Source organism: Globicephala melas, chromosome 2 (assembly GCF_963455315.2).
Source record: "Globicephala melas chromosome 2, mGloMel1.2, whole genome shotgun sequence".
In the NCBI taxonomy this organism is placed as follows: domain Eukaryota; kingdom Metazoa; phylum Chordata; class Mammalia; order Artiodactyla; family Delphinidae; genus Globicephala; species Globicephala melas.
Genome location: NC_083315.2, coordinates 85,504,393 through 85,531,529, shown reverse-complemented (window position 1 = coordinate 85,531,529; position 27,137 = coordinate 85,504,393). Strand labels below are relative to the sequence as shown.

Below are 27,137 nucleotides of genomic sequence, written 5' to 3'. Positions count from 1 at the left end.
TTATAGGATGAGCACCCCTCAAGGAGGGTTTGGAAGGCTGAACCTTCCTGGCAGAGTGGAGTTGGGAAATTCCAGACAGAGGGAAGAGCATGTGTAAAGACACTAAAACATAAATTATCACAACATGTGAGGAACTACAGTACTTTGACATTGATATTGCAGGAGCATAAATTGTGGTAGAACAAGAGTGAGTAAGAGCTAAGAGATGGGATTAGAGTCTGAAAACTTTTTCTGTAAAGAGCCAGATAGTAAATATTTTAGACTTTGCTCTGTTGCAACTACTGAACTCTGCCACTGTAGCTCAACCACAGCAGTAGACAACATGTAAACAGATGAGCACAGCTGTGTTCCAGTAACTTTATTTCTAAAAGCAGGCAACTGGCCATATTTAGCCAAAGGGCTGTCATTTGCCAATTCCTGGATTAGGTAATTCATACAAACGGAGTTAGAAATAGTTCAGTTTTAAGAAACAAGAAAATGTTGACATTCATTATACTTCTGGAATTAAAAATTAAAGCAACTATAAGATACTTGCTCCACTCTTATTACATTCACAGAACAGAAAATTACAAAGCCAGTATTGGGGGAAATGGGAAAAATTCCACTTCAGGTATACTTATCCATTGCTGGTGGCCTTGATTAGTATTAATACAATCTTTCTAGAGATAAAGTTCATAAAAGATGACAAATGTCATCATATTTATCAGAGCTTTTGACAAGGGAGGAGGAATTTGTATTGAAATAGCATTGAGTAGTTATGTAAAAGAAACATTTATTTTAGAGTAAAAAACCAACCCCAAAGCTTGTGATATAGATATAAAACAAATCAATATAAATACTGCCACTTGAAATGTTAAGTATGAGAACTACAGAAATATGGGGGGAATCTATACAAATTAGTGGGGAAAAGTAGAACTTGGAATGGCATATACACACTGGTAGCAGCTATATAAAATTAATTCTGTATAAATAGTGACATAGAAAGAGCATATAAACAGTGACTTGGTTTAGGTGTCTTCTGTGTGTGATTTGCTGTTTCCTGTTTTTGATTCTATTGATGTTTAGATGTAAACAGTGTTATGTTTTCCTTCATTGTACAGTTGATTGCATAAAAAATCTTTTAAAATATTCAAAAGAATGCAAAGTTAGTTCCTCAGCAGGAGTTTTGCTCATGTACTGTGGAGATGTGAGGGCACGTCAAGGATGTCCCGATAGAGTGACACAACCTGCCTCTCTTTTGCCAACAATTGCAGAGATGGGACAATGCTCACGTTATAGATAATAACAGATCTTTATTTCTCCCTCTGCTCCCATCCCCGCTTAGCCTTTAACGCCTCCATCTTTATAGCCACTAAGTCCAGATTTATCTTTTCAGTTTGCTTGGTAGACTTGCTGGTTTCCACTCCACAAAGTTTCACAAACAAAAAAACCCTTGACCAGATTTAGCAATGCTTTCACATTAGAAATCCCTACCTTTAGATTTGTAGCAGAGAGCCTGGGTTTTAATGAAGAAGCTGCTCCTATGTATATGGTCAGGCTCAGCACTCATCACCTTATGTACGTCTTCTCAGTCTTAATAATGTCATTTCACGGTAGGTATTTTATCCCCATTTTACAAATGAAGAAACTAAAGTTCAAAGAACTTTAATAACTGCCTCCAAATAACGCAGCAGATAGTGGGAGAGACAGAATGCAAATCCAAGTCTGACTTCAAAATCCACACTCACCCAGGGAGGGACCATAATGCCAAGTGCATGAAAAGGAGGGAGTCCCAGACTTTGGGAACTAGGGAGGAGAAACACATTGGTCCTTCCCTTGCTCACTCCCCAGCACAGAAAGAGGCTCCTTTTTGGCCAATCCTTCTGCATTGTGGCTGGAGTAACCTGCCAAGGGAAGAAGGCAAAGTGGTAGGGGTCAGCTCTGGAGAAGGCCCATGAGGATGCCCCGGCCCTTTGCTTTCTATACAGCGGCTGTTATCTCCTTAGGGACGAGAAGAACTTCCAGAGCCCGGCCACATGCCCTCAGGGGAAGAACACACATGTGTGCAAGGCACATTCACTCAGAACTTTAAAGTAAGTTGAGGCACCAGAAGCTTCACAGATTCAGAAAGTCTCTTAATATACAACTCAAAAGAAACAAGGGGAAACTTGTGCTTATGAACTTGCTTTTAAAAAGTAGTTATACTGTACACCCACGTTCACAGCAGCATTATTCGCAATAGCTAGGGACTTCCCTGGTGGTCCAGTGGTAAAGAATATGCCTTCCAATGCAGGAGACACAGGTTCGATCCCTGGTCAAGATCCCACATGCCGCGGGGCAACTAAGCCCGAGCACCGCAACTATCGAGCTCACATGCCTCAATGAGAGAGCCCACGTGCAGCAAACTACAGAGCCCACACACTCTGGACCCCACATGCCATAACTACTGAGCTCACGCACCCTGGAACCCGCACACCACAGCTAGGGAGAGAAAACCCGCACACCACAACTAGAGAGAAGCCCAAGCACCGCAACTAGAGAGAAACCCGAGCCCCACGACAAAGAGATCACATGCCATAATGAAAAGGTCCCGCATGCCTCAACAAAAGATCCTGTGTGCTGCAACTAAGATCTGACGCAGCCAAAACAACTAAGAAAAATAAATTAATTAATTAATTAAATATTCACAACAGCCAAAGCATGGAAGGAACCCATGTGCCCTCAATGGGTGAATGGATAAGCAAAATGTGGTATATACATACAATGGAATATTATTCAGCCTTAAAAAGGAAGGACATTCTGCAATGTGCTACAACATAATGAATCTTGAGGACATTATGCAAAGTGAAATAAACCAGTCACAAAAAGACAGATACTGCATGACTCCACTTACATAAGGTACTTAGAGTAGGTCAAAGATCATAGAAAGTAGAATGATGGTTGCCAGGGTCTGGGGGAGAATGGGGGGTTACTGTTTAATAGGTACAGAGTTTCAGTTTCACAAGATGAAAAGAATTATGGGGCTGGACAGGGGTGATGGTTGCACAGCAATGTGAACGTATTTAATGCCCCTGAACTATATAGTGGGCTGGCCAAAAAGTTCGTTCAGGTTTTTGTAAGATGTTATAGAAAAACCCAAACGAACTTTTTGGCCAACCCAATACTTTAAAGTGGTAATTAAGATGGTAAATTTTATTTTATGTGTCTTTTGCCATAACAGAGGAAAAGAGCTACCAAAAATAAAGTAGCTATTACTTTTTTTTACTTGAGACTCTAAGGAGAATCATAGGTCTCTCTTCAATAAAAGGCCTATTTATACCAATGTTTCTATTCAATTTTAGAGGGCCCATCCCACCCCTACCCACCGGTCCTCGGCACCATCCCTGGAAAACCATCTGTGGGCCTCTTGGGAATCCACACATCCCAGGTTAAGAACCACCGCTTTAAAATAACCTCTCAAAACTCTCCTTTCTTTGCTGTTATCAGCGTTAGCAAATCTGAAACCCTAGTCAAGGAAGACACATACGTGCTTGCGATATGTTGCCTTTCTTCACAAAGATCTTTTCTTCCCCTCAGACTCCGACCAAGAGATTAACTGTAACATTTTCAAGAACAAATAGTACTTTCAGTGCTTTCCTGGAGTTCCAGACACACCCTCCGACCTAAAGCACTGACTTTACAAATACTGAGAAAAAAGAAAACAGAGATCCTGAATCAGGGATTCCTCACAGGACGGGGGTGCCCCCCACCATCCCAGCTGCTCAAGCAGCCTGCATTTCTGCAGAGCGTCTTGGAAGCTGACGACCATGGGACATTCTCCAGCGAGCAAACATTCAGCAATCGTCCTCTCTTAGACGAGCAAGACTTTTCAGAGTTTAAACGGCTAAAGATTTCCATCCTGGGAGCCTGTACCAGAAAGAGAGAGAGAGAGAGAGAGACCCACGGCACCAACAGTGGTCACTTTGTTTATTGTTTTGCCACATGAGAGGGAAGGGGAGAAGCGGGCTGATGTAAGAGAATGAGAATGCAGTTGAAGATTTGCTTTTAAGCATATAAAACCCTGCCTACGCCATAAGACCAAAAAAAGATATTTTTGTCTGTTTTAACAGAGTCCAAACTAATCACCCAAACAAAGGCACCTTTCTTCATCAACCCCTGGCCACTACAGTACTTAAGAAGTTATAATTTTTCTGTGTCTTTAACTCTTAAACAGTTAAGCTCCTCTGGGAGCAATATTGCCCGATCTTTGTTTTGTAAAATTTGGAAGGCAATATCCTAATCCAAGACAAAGGGGAGCATTTAAGGGAGGATGGGGGCCTGTGGGACAGAATGTTTCCAATGAATGTCAAAATACAGTTCTTCAGGAAATAGGAAAGCCAGAAACTGTGTCACATGAGACCAGGCAAATGGCCCAGCAGAGCAGTTAAAAGCAACTATCCCCATCTCCCAACACACACACACACACACACACACACACACACACACACAAACACGAGTGGTTCTGTTTTTTCCAAGAAAACAGAAATAAGAATACATTTTAATCCCAGCAAGAGCCTTTCCAAACTAAAACTCAAAAAACACGTAGGCAGAAGAAAGGCACGGGGATTTTCCCTTACTTTTCGTCTCCAACATGAACCCTTAAAGAAATCAGTTAACAATGTCGCAGGGACAAGTTGTCACCTGAATGTCTCAAACTGCTTTCCTATTGATGAATGAGAGGACTCGTAAGTAATTCAGACTCCACATCAGTGTGGTATTACGGTGTTCCAATTGTTCTAGGGAAACTAGTACCTGCTTTTTTGAAATCTTTGCCTTCAGAACATCAAGCCTCAGTGATCTATGTGTTCAATTTTGTTCAGCCTGGTGAAATTAAAGACATCCAAGAATGTGTGCAAGCCCCAGACAGGACACTTTAGAACATGAGCCTGCCTCCATGGCGATAAGCACACAATGAGTGCAGTCAATGCCCCTAGACCAGCGGAAAATGGAAAACTTCAAACTCCCTTTGTGCTATTATCAAGGGGCATCGCCCATGCACTCTGGGAGGGTCGACACAGCCCGTAAAATATATCCTTTCATTTTAGAAATAGGCACTTCAGGTCCCAGATGGTCAAATCAAACCTTTCAGGACTGCCCACAGCATTTACTCTCACATGGACTTATCTCACCACTCCGTTCAACCTGGATTCTATTTAAAATCTGATTATAAAGTACATTTGCAATTCTACCCAACACAATCCACCATAGAACACAGGTTGTTCTGTCTACTCTGTGATTCTGCCCTTTGGCTCTGATGCAAAGGTTGACCCATCAACTGCACTTTAATGAAGTGAAAGACCATCCTGTCCCCAGGATCGCACCTCCCCTGCAAGTACCTCCCCAGTAAACAGAAATGAAGTGCTGATTTTCTCCTATCCCCACAATGATTTCCTGTAATAGAATCACATATTTCAAAATGCAAACACACCCCCATACTGATGGCTTATACACCCTCAAATATGAAGTGACAACAGAGGAATGGGGTTGATTTCACACAAAACACACTGGAATTGGTAAATCCAAAAGACTGTTCTCCTTTACTTTGGAATAAACTAAAACAACTCTGTTTCAGACAAAATACACTAAAATATTATGAAGGCATGTCTTTTGGGGTTAAAGAGTGTACTGATCATACAGTGTGGTCACTTAAGCACCAAAATTCATTTTTTAAAAAACCAAAACAGATCCAACATAATCACCCACTTTATTCATCGCATTTCACTCCAAATGATGTTTATCTACTTCCAAAAATTAGGCCTATCTTCAAAAAAGGAAGATTTGGTGCCATTTAAGATACTTAAAACAGTTTACCAGAGGTATCTATAGTGTTGAGCAAGACAGTAATGGGTAGAACGAGTGTATGATTTCCACCACTGTTTAAAACAAAAATAACTCCTTTTTTTTTTTTTTTTTTTTTTTTTTGCGGTACGCGGGCCTCTCACTGTTGTGGCCTCTCCCGTTGCGGAGCACAGGCTCCGGACGCGCAGGCTCAGCGGCCATGGCTCACGGACCCAGCCGCTCCGCAGCACGTGGGATCTTCCCGGACCAGGGCACGAACCTGTGTCCCCTGCATCGGCAGGCAGACTCTCAACCACTGCGCCACCAGGGAAGCCCCATAACTCCTTCTTTTATGGGCCATTTGGTGTATATACTATAGATTTTATCTGGTAAGTCCATTTTTTAAAAATGTGTGTGTGTGCCTCTGGAAGGAATTAGTAACTGGCTTAGCCAATTGAATCCACTGGTCGGACAACTTTGGCATGCACATCTGCTAAGAATTCACTGAGATAACCATTTAGGTACATGGCGATCAAACTTCAAAGTTCTTAAGAATTAACTGGGATGCTGGTTCAAAATGCAGATTCCTGGGACGGTTCTTGAGATTTTGATTCTATAGGTCTGCAGTTTAACAGCCTCCCAGGTGATTCTGAAGCAGATCAGTTCAAGGACCACACAGCGGATTAGAACTTCTACTTGAACTCACTGCACAGTATGACTGGTTCTGGGCTCTACAGCTTCAACCAGATGGTCGTATTAGTGGATGCTAAGGAATTAGGTCCCCTGCTCCTAGCAGCTACGGTTGGGAAGGCTACACTACCTGCACATTTGATGATGTTCCATTCGGCGAGAAATTTGTATTCAACTTGGTCAATATGCTGGGAAAGATATCTGGTATAATCCTCTCCTGTCCACCCTGTCCCCTTTATCCTGGCTATCTCCTCACGGGAAGGGCTTTCACTAGAGGGCATCTGGAGGTCCTGAACATCTTTGCTCACATGACCCCCTGCACACATGGGTGGTGATAAGTGACCTGCATTCTCTCCCATTTGGCCACCTGTATGCTGGGAAGCCTAGTCCATCTGCCCCTCGAAATGTATTCATGCTCTAGGCAGTGGTTCTCAACCTGGGCTGCACATTGGGGAAACACAGGGGAGCTTTAACAAATCCTGATGACTGGGTCTCATCTCCAGACATTCTGATTTAATGGGTGAGGGTGGGACTACTGGGAGTTTTAAAAGCTCCCTCAAGTGCTTCCAACAGAGCTAAATCAGGTTGAGAATCTCTTCATAGCAGTAGTCAGCATGCCTTTTTATACAGGACCAGAGAGTGAAAATGTCAGGCTTTCAGAGCCATACAGACTGTCACAACAACTCAACTCTGCAGCTGTAGCTTGAACGGCAGCCACAGACAATACATAAACGAATGGGCATTCTTGTGTGCCAGAAACACTTATGGACACAAATGTGAATGCCATGTAATTTCCACATGTCACAAAATATTCTTCTTTGATATTTTGCCCCCAAACATTTAAAAAAGTCAAAAACCATCCTTGGCTCAAAAGGTGGCAGAATCAAAATCAGGTAGCAGGTGGTTTGCTCACCCTTCCTCTGGAGCAAACCAGAAAGGAATGTAAGAGGCCTTGGGGTCACAGTCAGCCATTAGCTTGTACATGGAAGAAAAAACATTAGAATACAACCTTTTAATCGTCACAGACCAAGATTATTTATACATATTTTGGACTTGGTCTTGCTAAGTATCTTGGTACAGGAAGCTGGGTTTTATGAGAGATGGGTCTTCTACTGTATAAATATAAGGCTTATGGAACTTCTTCTACATACTGTTAATTATCATCTTCCATTCTTTGTTTCTCCTACCAGCATTCAGTGAAGGGAGAGGGGAACTGACATTCTTCTTCTTTTTTTTTTTATATCAACTAAGCTTCATTAAGTGACATGATATCATGTACATGATACAGTACAAAGTGCTTGCAGGAATACAGAAATAAAAGTGTAAAATTACTATAAATAATTGTTAAAAGGGAAAAAAGTGGAGCACTTTAATTTATCTATAAGTCTTCTATGATAATAGAATGAAGAAAGGCTCATTGAGTGGCCTCTGCAATCAGACAGCCAGAATTCAAAATCTAGCAGTCTCCTATAAGCTCTATCATGTTGAGCAAGTTTTTTTGGGTTTTTTGTTTTTGTTTTTTTTGCGGTATGCGGGCCTCCCACTGTTGTGGCCTCTCCTGTTGCGGAGCACAGGCTCCGGACGCGCAGGCTCAGCGGCCATGGCTCACGGGCCCAGCCGCTCCGCGGCATGTGGGATCTTCCCGGACCGGGGCACGAATCCGTGTCCCCTGCATCGGCAGGCGGACTCTCAACCACTGCGCCACCAGGGGAGCCCCTGAGCAAGTTTTTAAAGCTTTCTATGTCTCAGTTTCTTAAATTTATAAAGTGGGAATAATAACAGTGCTTTGAACAATGCTTCAGTAAATGTTAGCCATTATTATTGCTTTATCCTTAAAATGTCTGTCTGCTTTGAGAACTGGGTCTAACCTGCTTTTTACAATACCTAGTACCCAGCAGCGTACTCTATGGTTATAACTGGAATGTTATAAATAATATGTTGTAGAAGAGGTCCAATTATGTCTATTATGCAAGTAGCAATGGATAGTTCACATTTCTATAAAGGCAGAATGCTTATCTGATTTTCTTTAGATACCCCATGGCACCTGCCTTGGATATACTGAATGTTCAATATGTAAATGTTTAGACAGCTCTATGGCACTGAAACAAAGTACGATCCTTGTCCCCCTGCATAACCCAGATCCCCCTTCAGAACAAAGGTAGTCATTGCCCCTGTTGCTGGAGTGTTCACTGCTAATGGCTCACAGCTGAGTCCCTTCCCCAGAACTTGTCCTCTCCTTGAGGCAGTTACCTAGCCCACAGATATGTCCCTCCCAGGAGGCAGTAGGCACCAATGACAAGTCAATACGGGGTTTGAAGGCCCGATCTCTTTACCCATGAGATCTGCTGAAGCCTTTGTTGAGACAGCATCACTATTCAAGCCTCCCCCGCTGCCCCACCAGGTCTAGTCCTGTATCCCTCACTCCCTCAAGTGTTGATTTTGAGACTCTTCCCAGCAAACCTTTTGCATTTGACTCTCCATCTCAGAGTCTGTTTCTAGATCCAGCCTAAGTCCTGCTCATGAGCTGCTGCCAGAATTATGCTACTTTACTTTGTCATAAACACTTAACTAGAGGATGCCTTTCCTTTTTAAGAATCTGCGTTGTCACAGCTGACAGTGAAAAAAAAATCAGAGAAAATCCTCGTAAGTGGCTCAGATGATGCAGATCAAAAAGATCCACCCTCGGACTTCCCTGGTGGTGCAGTGGTTGAGAGTCCGCCTGCCGATGCAGGGGACACGGGTTCGTGCCCCAGTCCGGGAAGATCCCACATGCCGCGGGGTGGCTGGGCCCGTGAGCCATGGCCGCTGAGCCTGTGAGTCCGGAGCCTGTGCTCCGCAACGGGGGAGGCCACAACAGTGAGAGGCCTGCGTACCGCAAAAAAAAAAAAAAAAAAAAAAAAAGATCCACCCTCTTATTAATCGAACATACGTGAAAATGAACATTTTCCTAGAGTAGGTGCAGCTCTCACAAGCTCCAACTCATGTTTAAGAAAAGGGGTCAGAGCCTGCATTTATTCCATTAGGCATTTCACAGTTTTCCTAAGGAGAATCCTGACAGGAAACGGAACAAATCTGCCTGGCAGGTGGAGAGACATGCCAACTGTCCTGTATTTCCTTTGGCCACAAAGCTGTCTTTTTATCAAAGAAAAGTCTTTCAGGCTGTGATTAGTTTTTAATGAATTTTGAGTGCTTCCCATTTAGTTCACTCTTCCTAAAAGGAACTGTAACATTGATTTTTCTGGAGATATGTATATATATACATATATCAGAATTAAAACTCGCTGCTCTGGTATTCCCTAGGCTTTGCCCTTTTCCTTTCTTAAAAGCAAAAATAACCTCCAGACGCTTTTGGGGATTTTCTGGGGATCCACCTTTTCAAAAATAAGGGATTTCCATATGATCCGTGGTCCAACTAAGAGAACTCATTTTGAAACCACTGATAGGGTTCCCTTACACCTGTGGTTCTCAAAGTGTGGTCCCCAGACCAGTGGCATAAGCGACACCAGGAACCTTGTCAGACATGCAAATTCTTGAATTCAAAACTCTGGGAGTGGGGCCCAACCCTCTGTGTTTTAACAAGCCCTCCAGGTGATTGATTCTCTCGTGTGCTGAAGTCTGAGAACCACTGTCTGACACAATTTTTTTTCCTTAGTAGAGATCAGAAAAGGATGCTAAAAGTATCCTCAGCTACATATTTTGAGCATCTTTATGAAGGCCCTCGTTTGTGAGAGAACTCACAAACGAGGGATCTGGTATCTTGAACCTAGGACAAATTCTAACCTGAGGTTTGGATGTTTCCTTATTCTGTCACTTCTGGCTTTCAGCATTGCCCTGAGTTTTGTTCCTTAGAATTCTCTCGTTTTGACTGAGGCATAGTACACGAGAGTCAGGCAGACCTGATTACTGGTTCCACCACTTATTAACTTACTAGGGGAGTTCCATAATTTCTCTAAGTCTCAGTATTCTCATGCGCAAAATAGGATTACTAGTAATATCTTTTATAAATGTTAACTTTTATGATGCTGACTGTAGCTATTCATTAATAATAAACTGCTCTGTAGACTGCTTCCTAAAAGTTGAAAACCATGTTTGAATCCCTGAACTAGAAAGAGGTTGAAGTACAGCCAGTTCCCTGGGATCAAGAAATCCTTCTCTTCATCTGAATCAACTCCTTGGACCCCAAGGCTCTCTGAATTAAACTGAGTATCTTCAGCGAATTTATTTTCATTCCTTTGTTCAACAATGTATACGAATGGGGTCCATGTGCCAGACGCTCTACCATGGAGCCCGGGACCTGAGTCAATTGTCTAAGAGCTCCTCGTTCTGGAATTTGGTCTAGTTCAGGATGCCAGATTCCATGTTTGTAGAATGTCTAGGTCTTTTCTGCTTTTCTCTACTAGCAGTGACCTTCAAGACCTCCAGAATCATCTAAAGAAATGTGATCTAGGCCTGAAAAGCCCTGAAACCTCTCGGTTAACCAATAAATATTTATTGATCCAACTATGCCCCAATCACTGTGGCTCTGCAACCTATCAGGCCCATGGAATAGGCTTCCAGGGAGAACCTTAAGGCCCAAAGATGATGGATGATGAAGCCCTTGTGATTGACTGCCCCACTGAAAAAGGACCACAGGGACCCAAGGCCTTCTAGGCCAGACACACTCTGGGGCCCACTCTGGACTGTTTTCAGGAAGCGCCTGTACAACCACAGCATTGGTGTTTCCAGGAGCAATGGTTCAAAAGGCCTATTCTATTGCATTGTTAAATTATTCATAGCAGGAGCTGACCACTATGTCCATTAAAATCAAAATTAGAAACCCCGTTTCTTGGTCCTGGAGACATTTACACAGAGTCTAGTTGAAAATGCTTGGGGTGTTACAAACATTCAGTACTGACTTCTAAAGGAAACCGAAGAGGGCCACAAAAGGGAGATACCAGAAAGTATTCTCAACTGAACTCTGCATGGTAGAGAAGGTCTGGGGGAAAAATTACTAAAGCTAAAAATACTGGGGTCACCCCCAAATGCATACGCTTTAACATTCATGCATTTTAAGCTCTGAATTAATTAGCTTCTCCTCAAACTCTTGAGGCCATCCACTATAATCCATACTTAGACATGGACAGATAGCTAACTCTTCTCACTTAGGTCAGTGACTGTGTGTATATTGCCTGTTAGAGAGAGAGAGTGTGTACGTGTGTGTGTGTTCATACAATAATGTCTGCACATCTGTAAGTTTCTATAGATTCATATGGATAAATTAGCAGGCCCTGATTTCAGCTGCAACATATTTTTAGATACCATTTCATAAAGTGGATCACATTTGCCATGGAAAAAATACTGTAATTGGGAGTTTCATGCCTGACCAAGGATTTCTCGGCAAATCAAATATAGATGCTGTAAACAGCCTGTTGTAGAACAAAACTAATGACCATTTTATAAACCTCTATAAATATGTCTAAAACAATGCCCTACATCCTATAAAAAAGGCATAAACATATACAATACCTATACATGTAGTTTCAAAGTTTCTTGAAATATCCAAACACCACTTAAACATACAGCTCAATTGAATTATGTTCAAAAATTAATGCACTAACTATAATAACATCAAACATTTGACTAACAATTTTGCAACCCTTAGATTTTAGTGAAGCATTTGGGGGATGATTTATACATTCCCAATCTTTTTTTTTTAAGGTGTTCGAAGAAATCGATCTATTGTGTTCTTTTCCCTTTGAGGTAGGAATCCATTTTTTACTGCATTTACTACTGCTGTTTTTACAAGCTGTTTTTTCCTCCTCCCAGCAAATGCCCTTCTCAATATATGAGTGTTACAGAACTACCATATTGCCCCAATGCAACTCTGCCCTGGCCAAAGATGAGTGGCTCAGAATTAGGCCCCAATCACCATCCTACCTAGGAATTTGATATTTGGAACTGAGAAAACCAGAGATGGGGAGTCCCTGCACTCCTGCTGCTGAGGCCTCGGCAGCCCTGACCGTATTCTTCTATTGGTTTGATTGTTCACTGATCCTCAGCTTCCAAGAGCTGCCCCAATATCCTTTCAAGAATCCCCCTTTCAGCTTAAGCTAGGCAGAGTCATTTTCTGCTACTTAAAGCCAAAAGACTCTTAATAAATATACCTATGGCAAGTAGATGCACTTACAATTGTTTCTGCCACCTTAAAGCTCAGGTCAAAGCAAGTACTGGTGATGCTTAATGACCTAGAAAATGTGCATAATAAATGATAAAAACACATCACAAATTAATAAGCACCATATAATCTCACTTTAGTTTCCAAACATATGACTGGAAAAACCTTATACCAAACTGTTACTCTTGATTACCTCCAGTGATTTGTCTGTTTTTTCTTTTCTTTTACCCTACTTCCCAATTCCCATAATAAGCCACATTTAATTTTTATAATCAGAAAGAAATAGTGAAAAAGTGTTAAGAATTAGATGTTCCACAGAGACCTGACATCAGCGATGGTAATGATCATAGCCGTGCTGTTCTCTCAGAAGTGATTTTTAAACACAACTCAGGGGAATTCTCTGGTGGTCCAGTGGTTAGGACTCTGTGCTTCCACTGCAGGGGGCCTGGGTTCAATCCCTGGTCAGGGAACTAAGATCCCGTAAGCCGAGAAGCACAGCCAAAAAAAAAAAAAAAAAAAAAAATGTGGATAAAGATGACTCAGGCTTGCCTCTACTGCCTGAATTGTCTCCCAGCATCTTAGTCTATTCACAGCTATAAGAGCAGTTACTTCGCTTCAAACCAAAGCAATGTCACTAGGAAACATTAAGTGCCGTAGGGACAGGATTTGGTTTAAGAGTACCTGGGTTTGAGCCCAGCAAAAGAGCTGTGTGGTCTTGGGATAGTCACTTATCTTCTCTGAGCCTCAGCTTCCCCCTGCTCAAAATGGGGAATTACAGTGCCTTCTCTCAGGGTGATTGTGTGGTTCATAAGAAAACATGAATGTAAAAGCCCTGGGCAAGTGAAACAAATGTCAGCTGTTGTTAACTACCCTCGCCTCTTGTCCTGCAGCAGCCCTCTCCGCCAGTGTGGTTTCTGGTTGGGTTTCCCAGTCAAGAAGTTAGAAGAGGCCACTAGGCACTCCTTCCCTAATACTCTCAGCTGTGGCACCTGCTAGACAATAGGCCCTGATGCTTCAGTTATCCTTCTCTTACTGGCTTTGCACCTTTTCAGCAAAATAAACAGACAACATTGAATACTTCAAAAATATAACTCATCTAGTGACTGATACTTTTCAAAAATCGTGGTAAAGCATACATACATAAAATTTACCATTTTAACCATTTTTATGTGTACAGTTCAGTGGCATTAAGTATTGATACATTCATATCGTTGTGCAATCAGTACCACCATCCAGTTCCAGAACTTTTTCACCTTCCCAAACTGAAACTCTGTACCCATTAAGCACTAACTCCCTCCCCTTATAACCCCTGGCAACCACCATTCTGCTTTCTATCTCTGGATCTGACTACTCTAGGCACTTCATATAAATGAAGTCATACAGTATTGATCTTTTTGTGACTGACTTATTTTCTTAGCACAATGTCCTCAAGGCCTGCAGTGTGCTGAATGTTTGTGTCTCCCCAAAATTTGTGTGTTGAAATCCTAACCCTCCAAAGGTGATGGTACTAGTAAGTGGGGCTTTGGGGAGGTAATTAGGTCATGAGGATGGGGCCCTCATGAAGGAGATTAGTGCTCTTATAAAAGAGGTACCACAGAGCTATCTAGCCCCTTCTGCAACGTGAGGATACAATAAGTCTGTGATCCAGAAAAGGGCCCTCACCTGACCATGATGGCACCTTGATCTCAGATATCCCAACTCCAGAGCAGTAAGAAATAAATATCTGTTGTTTATAAGCTACCTAATCCATGGTATTTCATTATAGCAGCCCAAATGCACTAAGACAAGGTTAATCCATGTTGTAGCATGTGTCAGAATTTCCTTTTTTTCAGCTTTACTGAGATATAATTGACAAAGTCATAATATATTTAAAGTGTACAACATGATAGTTTGATAGATGTGTTCATTGTGACAGAATTCCCAAAATCAAGTTGACTAGCACATGCATCAGCTCACACATTTGCCTTTTTGTGTGTGTGTGAGAATACTTAAAATCTACTCTCTTAACAAATTTCAATACAGTATTATCAACTATAGTCACTATGTTATACATTAGATCATCAAACCTTAATCATCTTATAACTGAAAGTTTGTTCCCTTTAACCAATATCTCTCCATTTCCCCACCTGCCCTCCAGCCCTTGGCAACCACCATTCTACTCTCTGTTGCTATGAGCTGGACTTTTGCAAAAAAGATTACACGTATTAGTGATATTATGTAGTATTTATTTTTCTCTGTCTGGCTTATTTCACTTAGCATAATGCCCTCAAGGTTCATCTGTGTTGTCACAACTGGCAGGATTTCTTTCTTTTTTAAGGTTAATATTCCATTGTATGTATATACCATGTTTTATTTATCCATTCATCGATCAGTGGATACTTGGGTTGCTTCCACCTTTTGAGTTTGTGAATAATGCCGCTATGAACATGTGTGTACAAATATCTGTCTGAATACATGCTTTCAATTCTTTTAGATACATACACAGAAGTGGAATTGTTCGATCATATGGTAATACTATTGTTAACTTTTTAGGAACTGCCATATTGTTTTCCACAGCAACTGCACCATTTTACATCACCACCAGCAATGCACAAGAGTTCCAATTTCTCCACAACCTTGCCAACATTTATTTTCTAGTTTTTTGTTGTTTTTGGTTTCTTTTTTAATAATAGCCATTCTAATGAGTGTGAAGTACTATCTCGTGGTGGTTTTTATTTGCATTTCCCTAATGATTATTGGTGTTAAGCATCTTTTCATGTGCTTATTGTCCATTTGTGTGTCTTCTTTGGAGAAATGTCTATTCAAGTCCTTTGCCCAGTTTTTAATAGGGTTGTTTGGTTTCCTGTTGTTGAGTTGCAGGAGTTCTTTACATATTTTGAATATTAATTCCTTATCAGATATGACTTTAAAAATATTTTTTCCATTCTGTGGTTGCCTTAGTAACTGTACTTCTTGGCCTCACCTGTGCTCATTCAAATAGTAACTGCACCTGCATGTGAGAGACATTGTGCTAATGACTCTAAGGAAAAGGTGCCCTTGACTTTCACACCCTCTCTCTGTGGGTTTGACTCTGTCATGCTATCAGAATCCTTCCCAACTGCTTGGGAACTTTTTTTTTAAATAAATGTATTCATTTATTTATTTATTTTTGGCTGCATTGGGTCTTCATTGCTGCACGTGGGCCTTCTCTAGTTGTGGCGCACGGGAGCTACTCTTCGTTGCGGTGCACAGGCTTCTCATTGTGGTGGCTTCTCTTGTTCTGCAGCACAGTCTCTAGGTGCGCAGGCTCAGTAGTTGTGGTGCACGGGCTTAGCTGCTCCGCGGCATGTGGGATCTTCCCGGACCAGGGCTCAAACCCTTGTCCCCTGCATTGGCAGGCGGATTCTTAACCACTGCGCCACCAGGGAAGTCCCAGCTTGGGAATTTTTTTTTAATTACTGTATCTTTGAAGACTTCTAAAAGGAATTTAATTGGCTATTTCATCTCAGATACCTGAGAAGTGAGATCTCAGTCCTAACGAGGTTGTGAGGAACTGGGAGTAGCGTAGCTTGAAGCTAGCAGAGGTGGTGACTGTCCACACGTTCAGACACACGCCACACAAAACCTCCATGAGGGCTCCCTGACGTCCCCACGTGTGTGGGAGGAAGTACGTCCACTCACACCGGTGCCTGCCGAGGAGGATTTGATTGTTATGTGTTGTAACTGTTCTCACCAGCTGATAAAGGTCATAAGCCTTGGCCCTGGGACCCCAGACCCTTCTTGGGGTCTTTACATTCCTTCCTGACCAATCAAATCTTGTTTTATCCAACCACGTACATTCTGCCTCAGCAAGTGCTCGTTTTCAATTTTTAGCATGACCACTATGAACTAGAACTGTAACATTCTTGATTTTTTTTTTTTTCCTTGCCACTCTTCTCAGTAAACGTCTTCGCTGGGGGATGTTCCCTTGCCTGGCAAGTTAATAAACTCGGCCCTTTATCCCCGCTGTCGTGTCTTTACTTTGCTTGCCATGTGAGCTGCAATCCCACACTTCACTGCATGGTCTCCTCACAGGTCAACACAGAATCCACACACCAGATGCCGGACAGTTACTCCAAGTTTTACACTGATACACTCATCCATGCAGAGCTCCAATCAGTCTCATTCATACATTCCTCAGGAACTTTACATAAATGCCAGCCTATTTTCAGACAAATTGATATCTTAATTTAGCCATCTAGCATGCAGATAGTTGACCTCTACAGAATACTTAAAACTTTCCCTCCTGAGGTTCACATTTCTTATAAAGCTCATCCATGGGACTTTAGGTAAATGTTCAGCTGCATCTTGGATCTGCTTTGCATCTAATAGTTGGTAACACCCAAGACACACACACACACACACACACACACACACACAGAGAGAGAGAGAGAGAGAGAGAGAGAGAGAAGTATGCATTTGCCTCTGAAGAGCTGCCTTTAATGTCCTGTTGAAGCCAAAGAATCAAAATTTCAAGACAGTGAATTAAATTTGCAGAATCAGGGCTCAGGAGCAGTAACATTCCAAACAGGAAACTACTCCAATTACAACATCCTCTGAATTATGATCTCTGCTTCCTTGCTGCTTTACCTACTACCGGTCTCCCCAACAGCCTGCTTACTGTCTACAGCAGCAGTTCCAAAAAACACTACTCAGGGTTTTCTTCCCCCGTGGAATAGAATGGGGGCAGATCCCTTATGATCAGCTGGAGAAAATGAATCTGAAGCCAGGACCCCAAAAGGAAGTGCTCACCACTCGTTCTCTAACCACTCCCCACTTCCTTCACAGACCCCCACCCCCAAAGGGGTGGCCATCACAGGAATGAGGCTAATCACACACCAGGAATTGCTGCTTCCCAGCTGTCCTGGAGCCTGGCATGGACAGATCCTGTGCTGGGTGCTTTGTGCTTAGCCTGGCTGATTCTATTACCATGTATGAGTTACAAATGTAAGGCAATAAATACAGGAAGAGGAGAGTGTAGTGAGACAATGATCTGGAGGTTCCTCCCACCAGCAGTGTGCCCTGCCCTTGGGGTAAATTATGTCCTGGGGTGATGAACTAAATGTTCCCTCCACGTTTCCTATGAAGTTCTGTTCTTCAGGGTTGAAAACCAAGCCCTGTCCCACCAGCTCTACTTATTGCATTTACCCTGACGTATAATTTATTCTTCCTTGAGTATCAGAGGCAGTTTCCCACCAAGACACAAAGAGGCGTCCTTAGTGGCAAAGGGAAGATCTTTTCTTCTTTGCATGATGTGGGTGCTTATGCAAGGGAGGGAGTGGGCTTTAGGTTTTCGTGACATGATTTCTTGTGTGTGTGTGTGTGTGTGTGTGTGTGTTTCAGATCAAATGAGGTTTTTGTTTTCTTTATCTTTGTTTTAAAAATCACAATGAATGGTAATTAGATTTATCATGGTGATCAATTTGAAATGTATAGAAATATCAAATCACTATGTTGTATACCATAAATTAACATAATGTTGTAGGTCAATTTCACGGCAAAAACAAACAAACTCATTAAAAAGGTCAGATTTGTGTAGAACTACCATGTGACCCAGCAATCCCACTACTGGGCATATACCCTGAGAAAACCGTAATTCAAAAAGAGTCATGTACCAAAATGTTCATTGCAGCTCTATTTACAATAGCCCGGAGATGGAAACAACCTAAGTGCCCATCATCGGAGATATGGATAAAGAAGCTGTGGCACATACATATAATGGAATATTACTCAGCCATAAAAAGAAACGAAATTGAGCTATTTGTAATGAGGTGGATGGACCTAGAGTCTGTCATACAGAGTGAAGTAAGTCAGAAAGAGAAAGACAAATACCGTATGCTAATACATATATATGGAATATAAGAAAAAATAATATCATGAAGAACCTAGGGGTAAGACAGGAATAAAGACACAGATCTACTAGAGAAGGGACTTGAGGATATGGGGAGGTGGAAGGAAGGGTAAGCTGAGACAAAGTGAGAGAGTGGCATGGACATATATACATTACCAAACGTAAAATAGCTAGATAGTGGGAAGCAGCCGCATAGCACAGGGAGATCAGCTCGGTGCTTTGTGACCACCTAGAGGGGTGGGATAGGGAGGGTGGGAGGGAGGGAGACGCAAGAGGGAAGAGATATGGGAACATATGTATATGTATAACTGATTCACTTTGTTATAAAGCAGAAACTAGCACACCTTTGTAAAGCAATTATCCTCCAATAAAGATGTAAAAAGAAAAAAAAAGGTCAGATTTGTCGATAGGAGAGGCTGAAGGTGGAGGGAGGGGAATTAGAGAAAGGGAGTCAAACGTACAAACTTCCAGTTATGAGCTAAGTAAGTACTAGGATGTGATGTACAACATGATAAATATAATTAACACTGCTGAGTGTTATATATGGAAGTTGTTAAGAGATCAAATCCTGAGTTCTCATCATAAGAAAAACATTTTTTATATTTCTTTAATTTTGTATCTATATGAGATGATGAATGCCCAGTAAATTTACTGTGGTGATCATTTCATGATATATGTAAGTCAGATCATTATGCTGTATACCTTAAACTTATACAGTGCTGTATATCAATTATATCTCAATAAAACTGGAAGACAAAAATAAAAATAAATTATGAAAGAATAATCTTAAGAAATTAAAGAAAGAACAGCATAAAACAAACTTAAAAAGGAGGAAAGATATACTGAAGATAAAGAAATAAATGAATTAGAAAATCAAAGACCAAGTAGATTTGAATAATAAAAACGAAACCTGGTTCTTTCAAAAGAGCAATAAAATAAACAAACCTCTGGCAAATCTGATTTTAAAAGATCACACAAACAAATCAGAAATGTTGAAGAGGGCATAATCACATATACAGAGGCTATGTGAAAATTAGATGAGAAAACTATGGCTAACATTATGTGACAAATTTGAAAAATCAAGATAAAATGCCCAACTTTGGGGGTAAAATCACCCCAAAATTATCTTACCAAGGATAAAAGAAAATTGAAAAGACTAATAAAAAAGAAGATTTGACAATGGAGGTAAAAATCTAACAAGCTCAGAGAGTTGTTTGGGCTAGTTCCAAAGACTTTTATAGTAGCAGATAATTCCAGCATTGTTTAAATTGTGGCAGAGCACAGAAAATATAGAAAGGTTCTGCAATCATTCTTATGAGGCTAACATATTCCTGAAACCAAAATTTCGTAAGTATAGTTCAAAAAAGAAAACTCACTTAAAATAAGGATGCAAACATTTGAAATAAAATTTTAACAAGCTGTATGTAACTGCTACCTATGATGACATGATAATTAAGAAGGGTTTACAGCAGGAATTCAATGATTGTTCATATTATAAAACTTATTAATGCAGTTCTCTACAATAATAAATTAAAGGGAAAAGTATCATTTAACAATCATGACATATTAAAACAGTGCCAAAGAGCAAAATTTCCTAATCTTGGAGCCTTAACCTGAAATTCCATCTTCACATCTATTAGCTGTGTGACTTTGGGCAAGTTACTAAATCTAAATTTCATCTCCTCGTTAGTAGAATGAGAGTTTCTAATAGAGATAATCTTAGTAAAAGTTTTGAGTTCCCACTCTCCCCAAAAAATTAAAAAATAAAAATCATGTTGAGAACATTTTTATAGGAGAGAGGAATGACTATGTCATCCTTAGTATGATTTTCATTTTCCCCTTCTCCTATTTCCTTTTGATATTGTTTTCCAGACATTCTGAAGACAACCATCACTGTGAGCCTTTGTCTTCCTCATCATCTTGTTTCTCTTTTCTATCAGGAAAAACCTCCTCCTTTGCCCTTTTGCATGAACACTAGATTACTAAAAATGAAGATGGTCCTAAATCAGTCAAGTGGATAAATGCCTGGGTGAGAATTAGTGGATAAATCTGGAGTCAAAGAAGTGTGATGAGAGCTTTGGAAAGGATGTAATCCAGGGAACTGCCGACAAAGTACGTGACCTCCTTGTCCTTTTCTTTTTCTCTGCTCTGAGTATTCTCTGTGCTCTAGAGGTCCTATGGATTCAGCCCTCAAACAATTGGCAGAAAGGTTCCTCATAATGAGAAGAATTTGACTCCATCTTTGTCCTCTGTTTCAAACACTGACCGAACTGCTGTATCTTAACCATGGCTCCTCCTTTATTATCAGGAATTTCATGTTGCCGTCTGTCTATTAACTGGAACAATGTACTAACTAGTAGAGACATGGTAAGATCAATTAACATAGGTAGGACATCAGCCTGAATACACCTGTTTGTATGCGTAGTGGCAATTAGCTACATTAGTTTATCAGCAGTCACACCTGATTAATCTTCTGCTTGATGGTAAATGTCAGGAGATACCTGTGGTCACACAAAATAAAGATCTTTCTTATAGAATTCTAACTGGTCCATTGAATTTTTTTCTTGGGTTAAGTAGGATTATGAGTTAAATGAAACTTTGTGAATATGTGAAATTCAAATTGTAAACTATTTGAAACCTGAATCAACAGTTATATATTAATGATATCTTAGGCAATTGGGAATAGAGCAACTTGAATAGTGGCTGAATGTGAATACATACGGTAAGTTGAGAAAAGAAAGAAGGAGATAAAGAAGGAAAAATTAAGAGAAGGAAGAAGAGTAAATGTTTGCGAAGTAGGGTGGGAATTAGAGGTTTATGGAAAGTGAGCCACCTCAGGCTTCCACAAATCTGCCCAGAGCACAATTTGCCATGCCTGAATCTCATACAGACACATCTACAAGGAATAGTATCCAGGTACTATGCCAGACACCTTCCCTTAGATCTGTACATTAGTCATGAACCGAATCTTCATGGCAGAGAAAGGAATAGTCTTTTACCATTTACTAAACAGTAGGAAAATACAGACTGACAAATTCATAAAGATGTTTTAAAAATAGAAATCAGGAAGTTAGGATTAACATATACACACTACTATATAAAAAATAAATAATCAACAAGGACCTACCGTATAGCACAGGGAACTCTACTCAATACTCTGTAATAAGCTATATGGGAAAAGAATCTGAAAAAGAATAGATACAGGTATATGTATAACTAAATCACTTTGCTGTACACCTGAAACTAACACAACATTGTAAATCAACTATACTCCAATATAAAATAGAAATTAAAAAAATAAAATAAAAAATAAAAACAGATAGTAACAAAAAATAGATACATGGATGGGAGGGAGGATATCAACTAGTATATGGTTCTTCTGCAGAACAATCTAGCAATACAGATCTAAAGCCTTCAAAATATTTATATTGTTTGACCTAGTGATAAACCTTGAAGACATTATGCTAAATGAAATAAATTAGTCACACAAAAAACAAACACTATATAACCCTACTTATATGAGGTACCTACCAGTAGTCATATTCATAGAGACAGAAAGTGGAATGGTGGTTGCCAGGGGCTGGGGGAGAAGGGAATAAGAAGTTATTATTTAATATACAAAGTTTCAGTTTGAAAAGATGAAAAAGTTCTGGAGAGGGATGGTGGTGGTGTTTGCACAACAAGATGAAACGCACTTAATGCCACTGAATTGGACACTTAAAAATGGTTAAAATGGTAAAGTTTCTGTTATACGTATTTTACCACAATTAAAAATTCTTCTGAATATTTAGCAACAGGAAAATGGCCAACATGGGAGAAACAGTAGCAAATATTTTTCAGATTTTCTACAAAAATCACTGTAAGCACATGTAAGGAAGAGAAGATCAGAAGGTTATTCCAAAGCACAAAATGTTAGTAGACATTATTTCCAGGTGAGATTATGAGTGATTTCCTTTTTCATATTTATCTGTATTTTCTAAATGTTCTAAGTAAATATACAGTATATTTATAACTAGATAATAAAATAAAATTTAAAAGCCCACCTACTACATCTCTATCCTCTTACCCTGCTTCATCATTATAGTAATGGCACTTATTACTACCTGAAAGTATATTGTCTCTTTATTTGTTTCCTTGCCATAGTCTGTTTCCCCAGGTAGAATGTAAGTTCTCTGAGGTCAGAGGCATCTGCATCCTTTATTCTTGAAGAGTTTCAGGCACTTAATGAGCACTCCATAAATACTCAAGTGAAAGAGAACAAGTCAAAATGAATGGATGAGGGAATGAACAGAAAATCAGTCATCCTCAAGTATGGACAGTGGCATTCCTTTCTCCTGTATCCCCACTCCAGTCACCTGGGGTAGCGACCCTCTTCCTCCCACCTGTAACCAGCTTAGGATTGCAGGAAGGGCCTTCTCCAGATTAAGCATCATCAGAATGAAATAAAACCTGAAATGTGTCCAAATTAGGGCTAAGAGAGTAGGAAGTAATCTAGAAACCCTCTCGCTTAAAGGATAGTTGAAGGGCCTGAGAAGGTGAAAGAAAAGGCTTAAAAGGGAGGGAAGATGTAGCCATTTCCAAACCCTGGAAAGTAGTCAGGTGGACTCATGCATTTACTCCATAAATATCCATTGAGCCCCTTCCGGGTGCCAAGGACTGAAATAGGCACCAAGAATACAGAAAAAAAAAAAGAAAAATAGAATTAGATTTCATCTGTTTAACTCCTGAGGGAATACCAAGGATTGGTGAGAAATTTGGAAAGACAGATTTGAATGCATTGTAAACAAAAGAGTCCACAATAGCATTTCTGAAAGATCATTTCATGGAACCCCAGAGATACATGGAATGTTCATTTATGTTACATAAAAAAAAGAATTCTGGGGCCAAACAAATTTAGAAAATCTCAAGATGAAGTTAGTGCTTTTTCAACTATAGCACAGGACTTCTCAGGGTCTTTAATACTGTACATCATTGTAAACTGTGACTCTCCTAAAGAGCGTATGATTCCTTTCCCCAAACCTTTTGGTCAAGAGGACAATTTTTCAAGGCCTCGGACTTCCATAAGATGAGCATTAGGAAAACTTATCCTCTCTTCATAATGAGAACATTCACCTGTGGAAACGGTGGCCTGTGACCATGGATGCAGACAGGCACTGCAGCTTGCCCCTGAGACACATACTGGCACCACACACCGCAGATGCCCAAGTCTTCATCCTGAATCACTCCTATAAATCCAGTCCTCTCACCTCACAACTTTCCCAGTTACCAGTTCCAGCACTCAATTATTCCCCTTTCCATCCTTGCTTTGAACCTGGCCTTAAAGAACCATGCCTTGTGTTTCTGCTTCTGACTTGTGCTCTGTGTAATAATGATTCTGGTTCTTTCCCTAAGCTGCCGGGGGCCACCCTGGGTAAGGGTCCCCGGGTTCAACTCTTTCATCCAGCTCACCTTACATGGAGGAGGGAGACCCAGACAAGGAGTAAGAGTTTCTTGTGTCAGGGATGCCATAAATGGGGAGAGCTTGGGCTTGCTGATGTGGAAAGTTTTTCCCTGTTCTTATTTTCGGCTACTTCTTCGACAGGTCTGAGATTCTGTAATGTCCTATTTCTAGACATTATTTTAAATACATTTAGTATCTGGGAAACCAGCTATCTCTCTGACTACATCATCTTGTCAGTTCTCAAATGAAATGCAGATGCTCCGCCACACAACTGAGAAACCTTTCACGTGATGAGGCAAAGCTACTCATCGAAGGCCACTGGGCTTTGGTGTACCTTCCAGCCTTATGTATAAAAACCCACGATGCCTTTAAAACCTTGCATGAAATTCCTGTGGGGAGAAACTCTTGTGACTTTAGACTATAGTCCTCAAAGTCTGTCCCAGTTTTGTTCTCTTACCTTGTAACTTGGGTTCTCATTCCAAAATCCAGTGACCTCATTGATTGCAGCACCTCAATACAGCCCATGTACTGGAATAAGAAAAGAAAAAAAAGAACAAGTAGGAAAAAATAGCACAAAGATAGCTCTTAGCTTCAGAGTGATTTCCTGGGAAACACCGTAAATCAGCCCCTGATATCAAATTACATTTGCACACTCAGCCTACCAATGATATTTCTGACCATTAATGGACACAGGCCTTCAACCGCAGTTCAGTTATAACACATCAGCTGAATCCAAAATATGATATCAGGAATACAGCTGTCATCCCTGACCAACGTGAGCTCAGAGGTTAAGAGCTTGGGCTCTGGGGCCAGACCATGTGAATCTGTATCCTGGCTCTACCAGTTGTTAGTTATGGAACCCCAGCAAGTTACTCAACTTCTCTGCATCTCAGGTTTGCCACAGTAACGTGGGGATACAATCAGAATTGTTGTGAGAGTAAAATTATTTCCTACAGGTGTTCTAAGAGCAGTGCCTGATACATTCATGCGCTCAGAGATCAGAGGAAGCAACACTAAAGGTAATACAGGAATATCAAATCTTCTAGGGAGATAAAATAACATATAAGTGCAGATAATACAGGACAGTAATATAGGAAGGTCTTATTTTTTTTTTGCAAGATCATTTATTTATTCAGAGGGTTCAAGGGAAAAAAAAGTCACGTCCTACACCAGGAATGAGTACATTTAGCTTGAACATGGAGTATTGGAAAAGGCATTGAAACTTATAAAGCTAAAAGATGGTTTATATTTAATGTGGCAGCAGCGGGAGCCATCAGGCTGCTGGAAAGACAGTGATGGGATCGTCTGTGTTTGAGGAGCTTTAATGTCAGTAGCAGTATGAAGGTGGGTTCACGGCGAAGAAAAGGTGAGGATGCTCCTGTCGAGAGGGAAGTAATGACAGCTCACACTGAGGAGGGATGGTGGCAGTAGGAAGGAGGGGACAGATTCAAGTCACATCATAGAAATAGAGACTACACCATTCGGCAGTTGATTTGATCTAGAGAATAAGAGAGAAGGATGAGTCAAGAATGACTCAGATGTTTCCAGCCAGGGTAACAGAGGGAACAGTGATTCCATTAACAGAAACAGGAAAGCCAGGAGAGGGGAAGATGAGTTGGTTTAGGACCCACTGACTGAAAGACACTGGTGGGGTATCCAGGAAATTACAAGCTGATAGTTGAAAATTGGATTCTGGAATCATGCAGAGGCATTAAGTGTAGGGACTTAGTAGTCTTCTGTGTAGCTTTGCCAGGTGAGGCAGTGGGAGTAATCCTCTTAGCAGGGCCTCAGTTGACGAGGGAGAGTGTTTCTCTGAGAATGAGCTCGGAAATGTTATGAGAGCCAAGTGGTCTGATTGAAAGTGATCTGTAGGCTCCTTGGAAAAGATCTGCTTCCTGTTTAGCTTTCCTCTGGAAGCCTTGCAGGCTCCCTCTGCTTGTGGAAAGATGGCAGCAGCTGGGCGTGCCTCCCCAGATACTTCTTGCAGTATTTCTCAGCGAATTCTACAGATTTCACATCCTAAGAGGAGGTCAGTGCACCAAGTGTTGCCTAGAGCCTCGTGCAGGGTAGAGCGTGCTGGCCAGGACAACTACCTGGCCATTCTCAGCCAGAGTCCTGTTCATCACATCCCTCCTGCGGGATCTAGTATTGAGAAAAAATTTTTTTTAATATTTTATTCTGTCCCAATCACATTTAACATCCCAAGGCTTGAGTACCTCAAGGAAGTAAGCGATGTCTAGAGATTTCTGTTCAATAAACCATTAGACGTAATAGGAAAGGAAAGCTAGATGTAGCACGGTATTAAGCCCATCTCAAAACTGTCATGAGGGCTTCCCTGGTGGCACAGTGGTTGGGAGTCCGACTGCCGATGCAGGGGACACGGGTTCGTGCCCCGGTCCGGGGGATCCCACATGCCGTGGAGCGGCTGGGCCCGTGAGCCATGGCCGCTGAGCCTGCGCGTCCGGAGCCTGTGCTCCGCAACGGGAGAAGCCACAATAGTGAGAGGCCCGCGGACCGCAAAAAGCAAAACAAAACAAAAAACTGTCATGCAAGGAGATTGCAAGGGTCCAAGCTCCATGTTGAGAGTGGACTGAAAAGAAAGTTTTCCTATCCTCACTGGCTGCTCTGGCTTTTCCTGCCTTTCCGTGTCTCCTTCCATTCCAGAACTTAGCACCTGCTCCCCTATTTCCTGCATCCCTCAACCTGGAAAGAATGGGCTCCCCACACAGGTCGGGGAACAGGTCTAGACTATCCTCCAATCCCCCCAGGAAGCCTTGTTGGTGCAGAGGTGGGTGTCATCTTTCCCTTCAGCTGTAAATTTTCAATTTAAGACCAGGTGATACAGCCTATCCAGGTACAGTTTTTGAAAACGTGACAAAGCACCTCCAGTTTTCACACTCAGCCAGAGTGATTTTTAAAAAATGAATATCAGGGCTTCCCCGGTGGCACAGTGGTTGAGAGTCCGCCTGCCTTTGCAGGGGGCGCGGGTTCGTGCCCCGGTCTGGAAGGATCCCACATGTCGCGGAGCGCCTGCGTCAGTGAGCCATGGCCACTGAGCCTGAGCGTCCGGAGCCTGTTGCTCCGCAAAGGGAGGGGCCGCGGCGGTGAGAGGCCCGCGTACAGCAAAAGAAAAAAAAAAAAAGAATATCAGGCCATGTCCCGCCATTGCTTAAAACCTCTGGCATTTA

At 41.4% G+C, this 27,137-nt stretch overlaps 1 protein-coding gene across 2 annotated transcripts in view; it reads right to left on the bottom strand.

The window, feature by feature from the left end:
- Positions 1-27,137, bottom strand: part of SHC4 (SHC adaptor protein 4) — a 126,595-nt gene that overhangs the window by 65,877 nt on the left and 33,581 nt on the right. Inside the window, exons 2-3 of one of the 2 annotated variants that reach the window (XM_060294281.1) lie at positions 24,407-24,477; positions 21,637-21,693 (exon numbers count right to left, since the gene is read on the bottom strand). In XM_060294281.1, coding sequence (XP_060150264.1) covers positions 21,637-21,693; positions 24,407-24,477 — 128 coding nt within the window. The remainder of the gene's footprint in view (positions 1-21,636; positions 21,694-24,406; positions 24,478-27,137) is intronic. The other variant, XM_030842672.3, reaches the window with a different exon arrangement.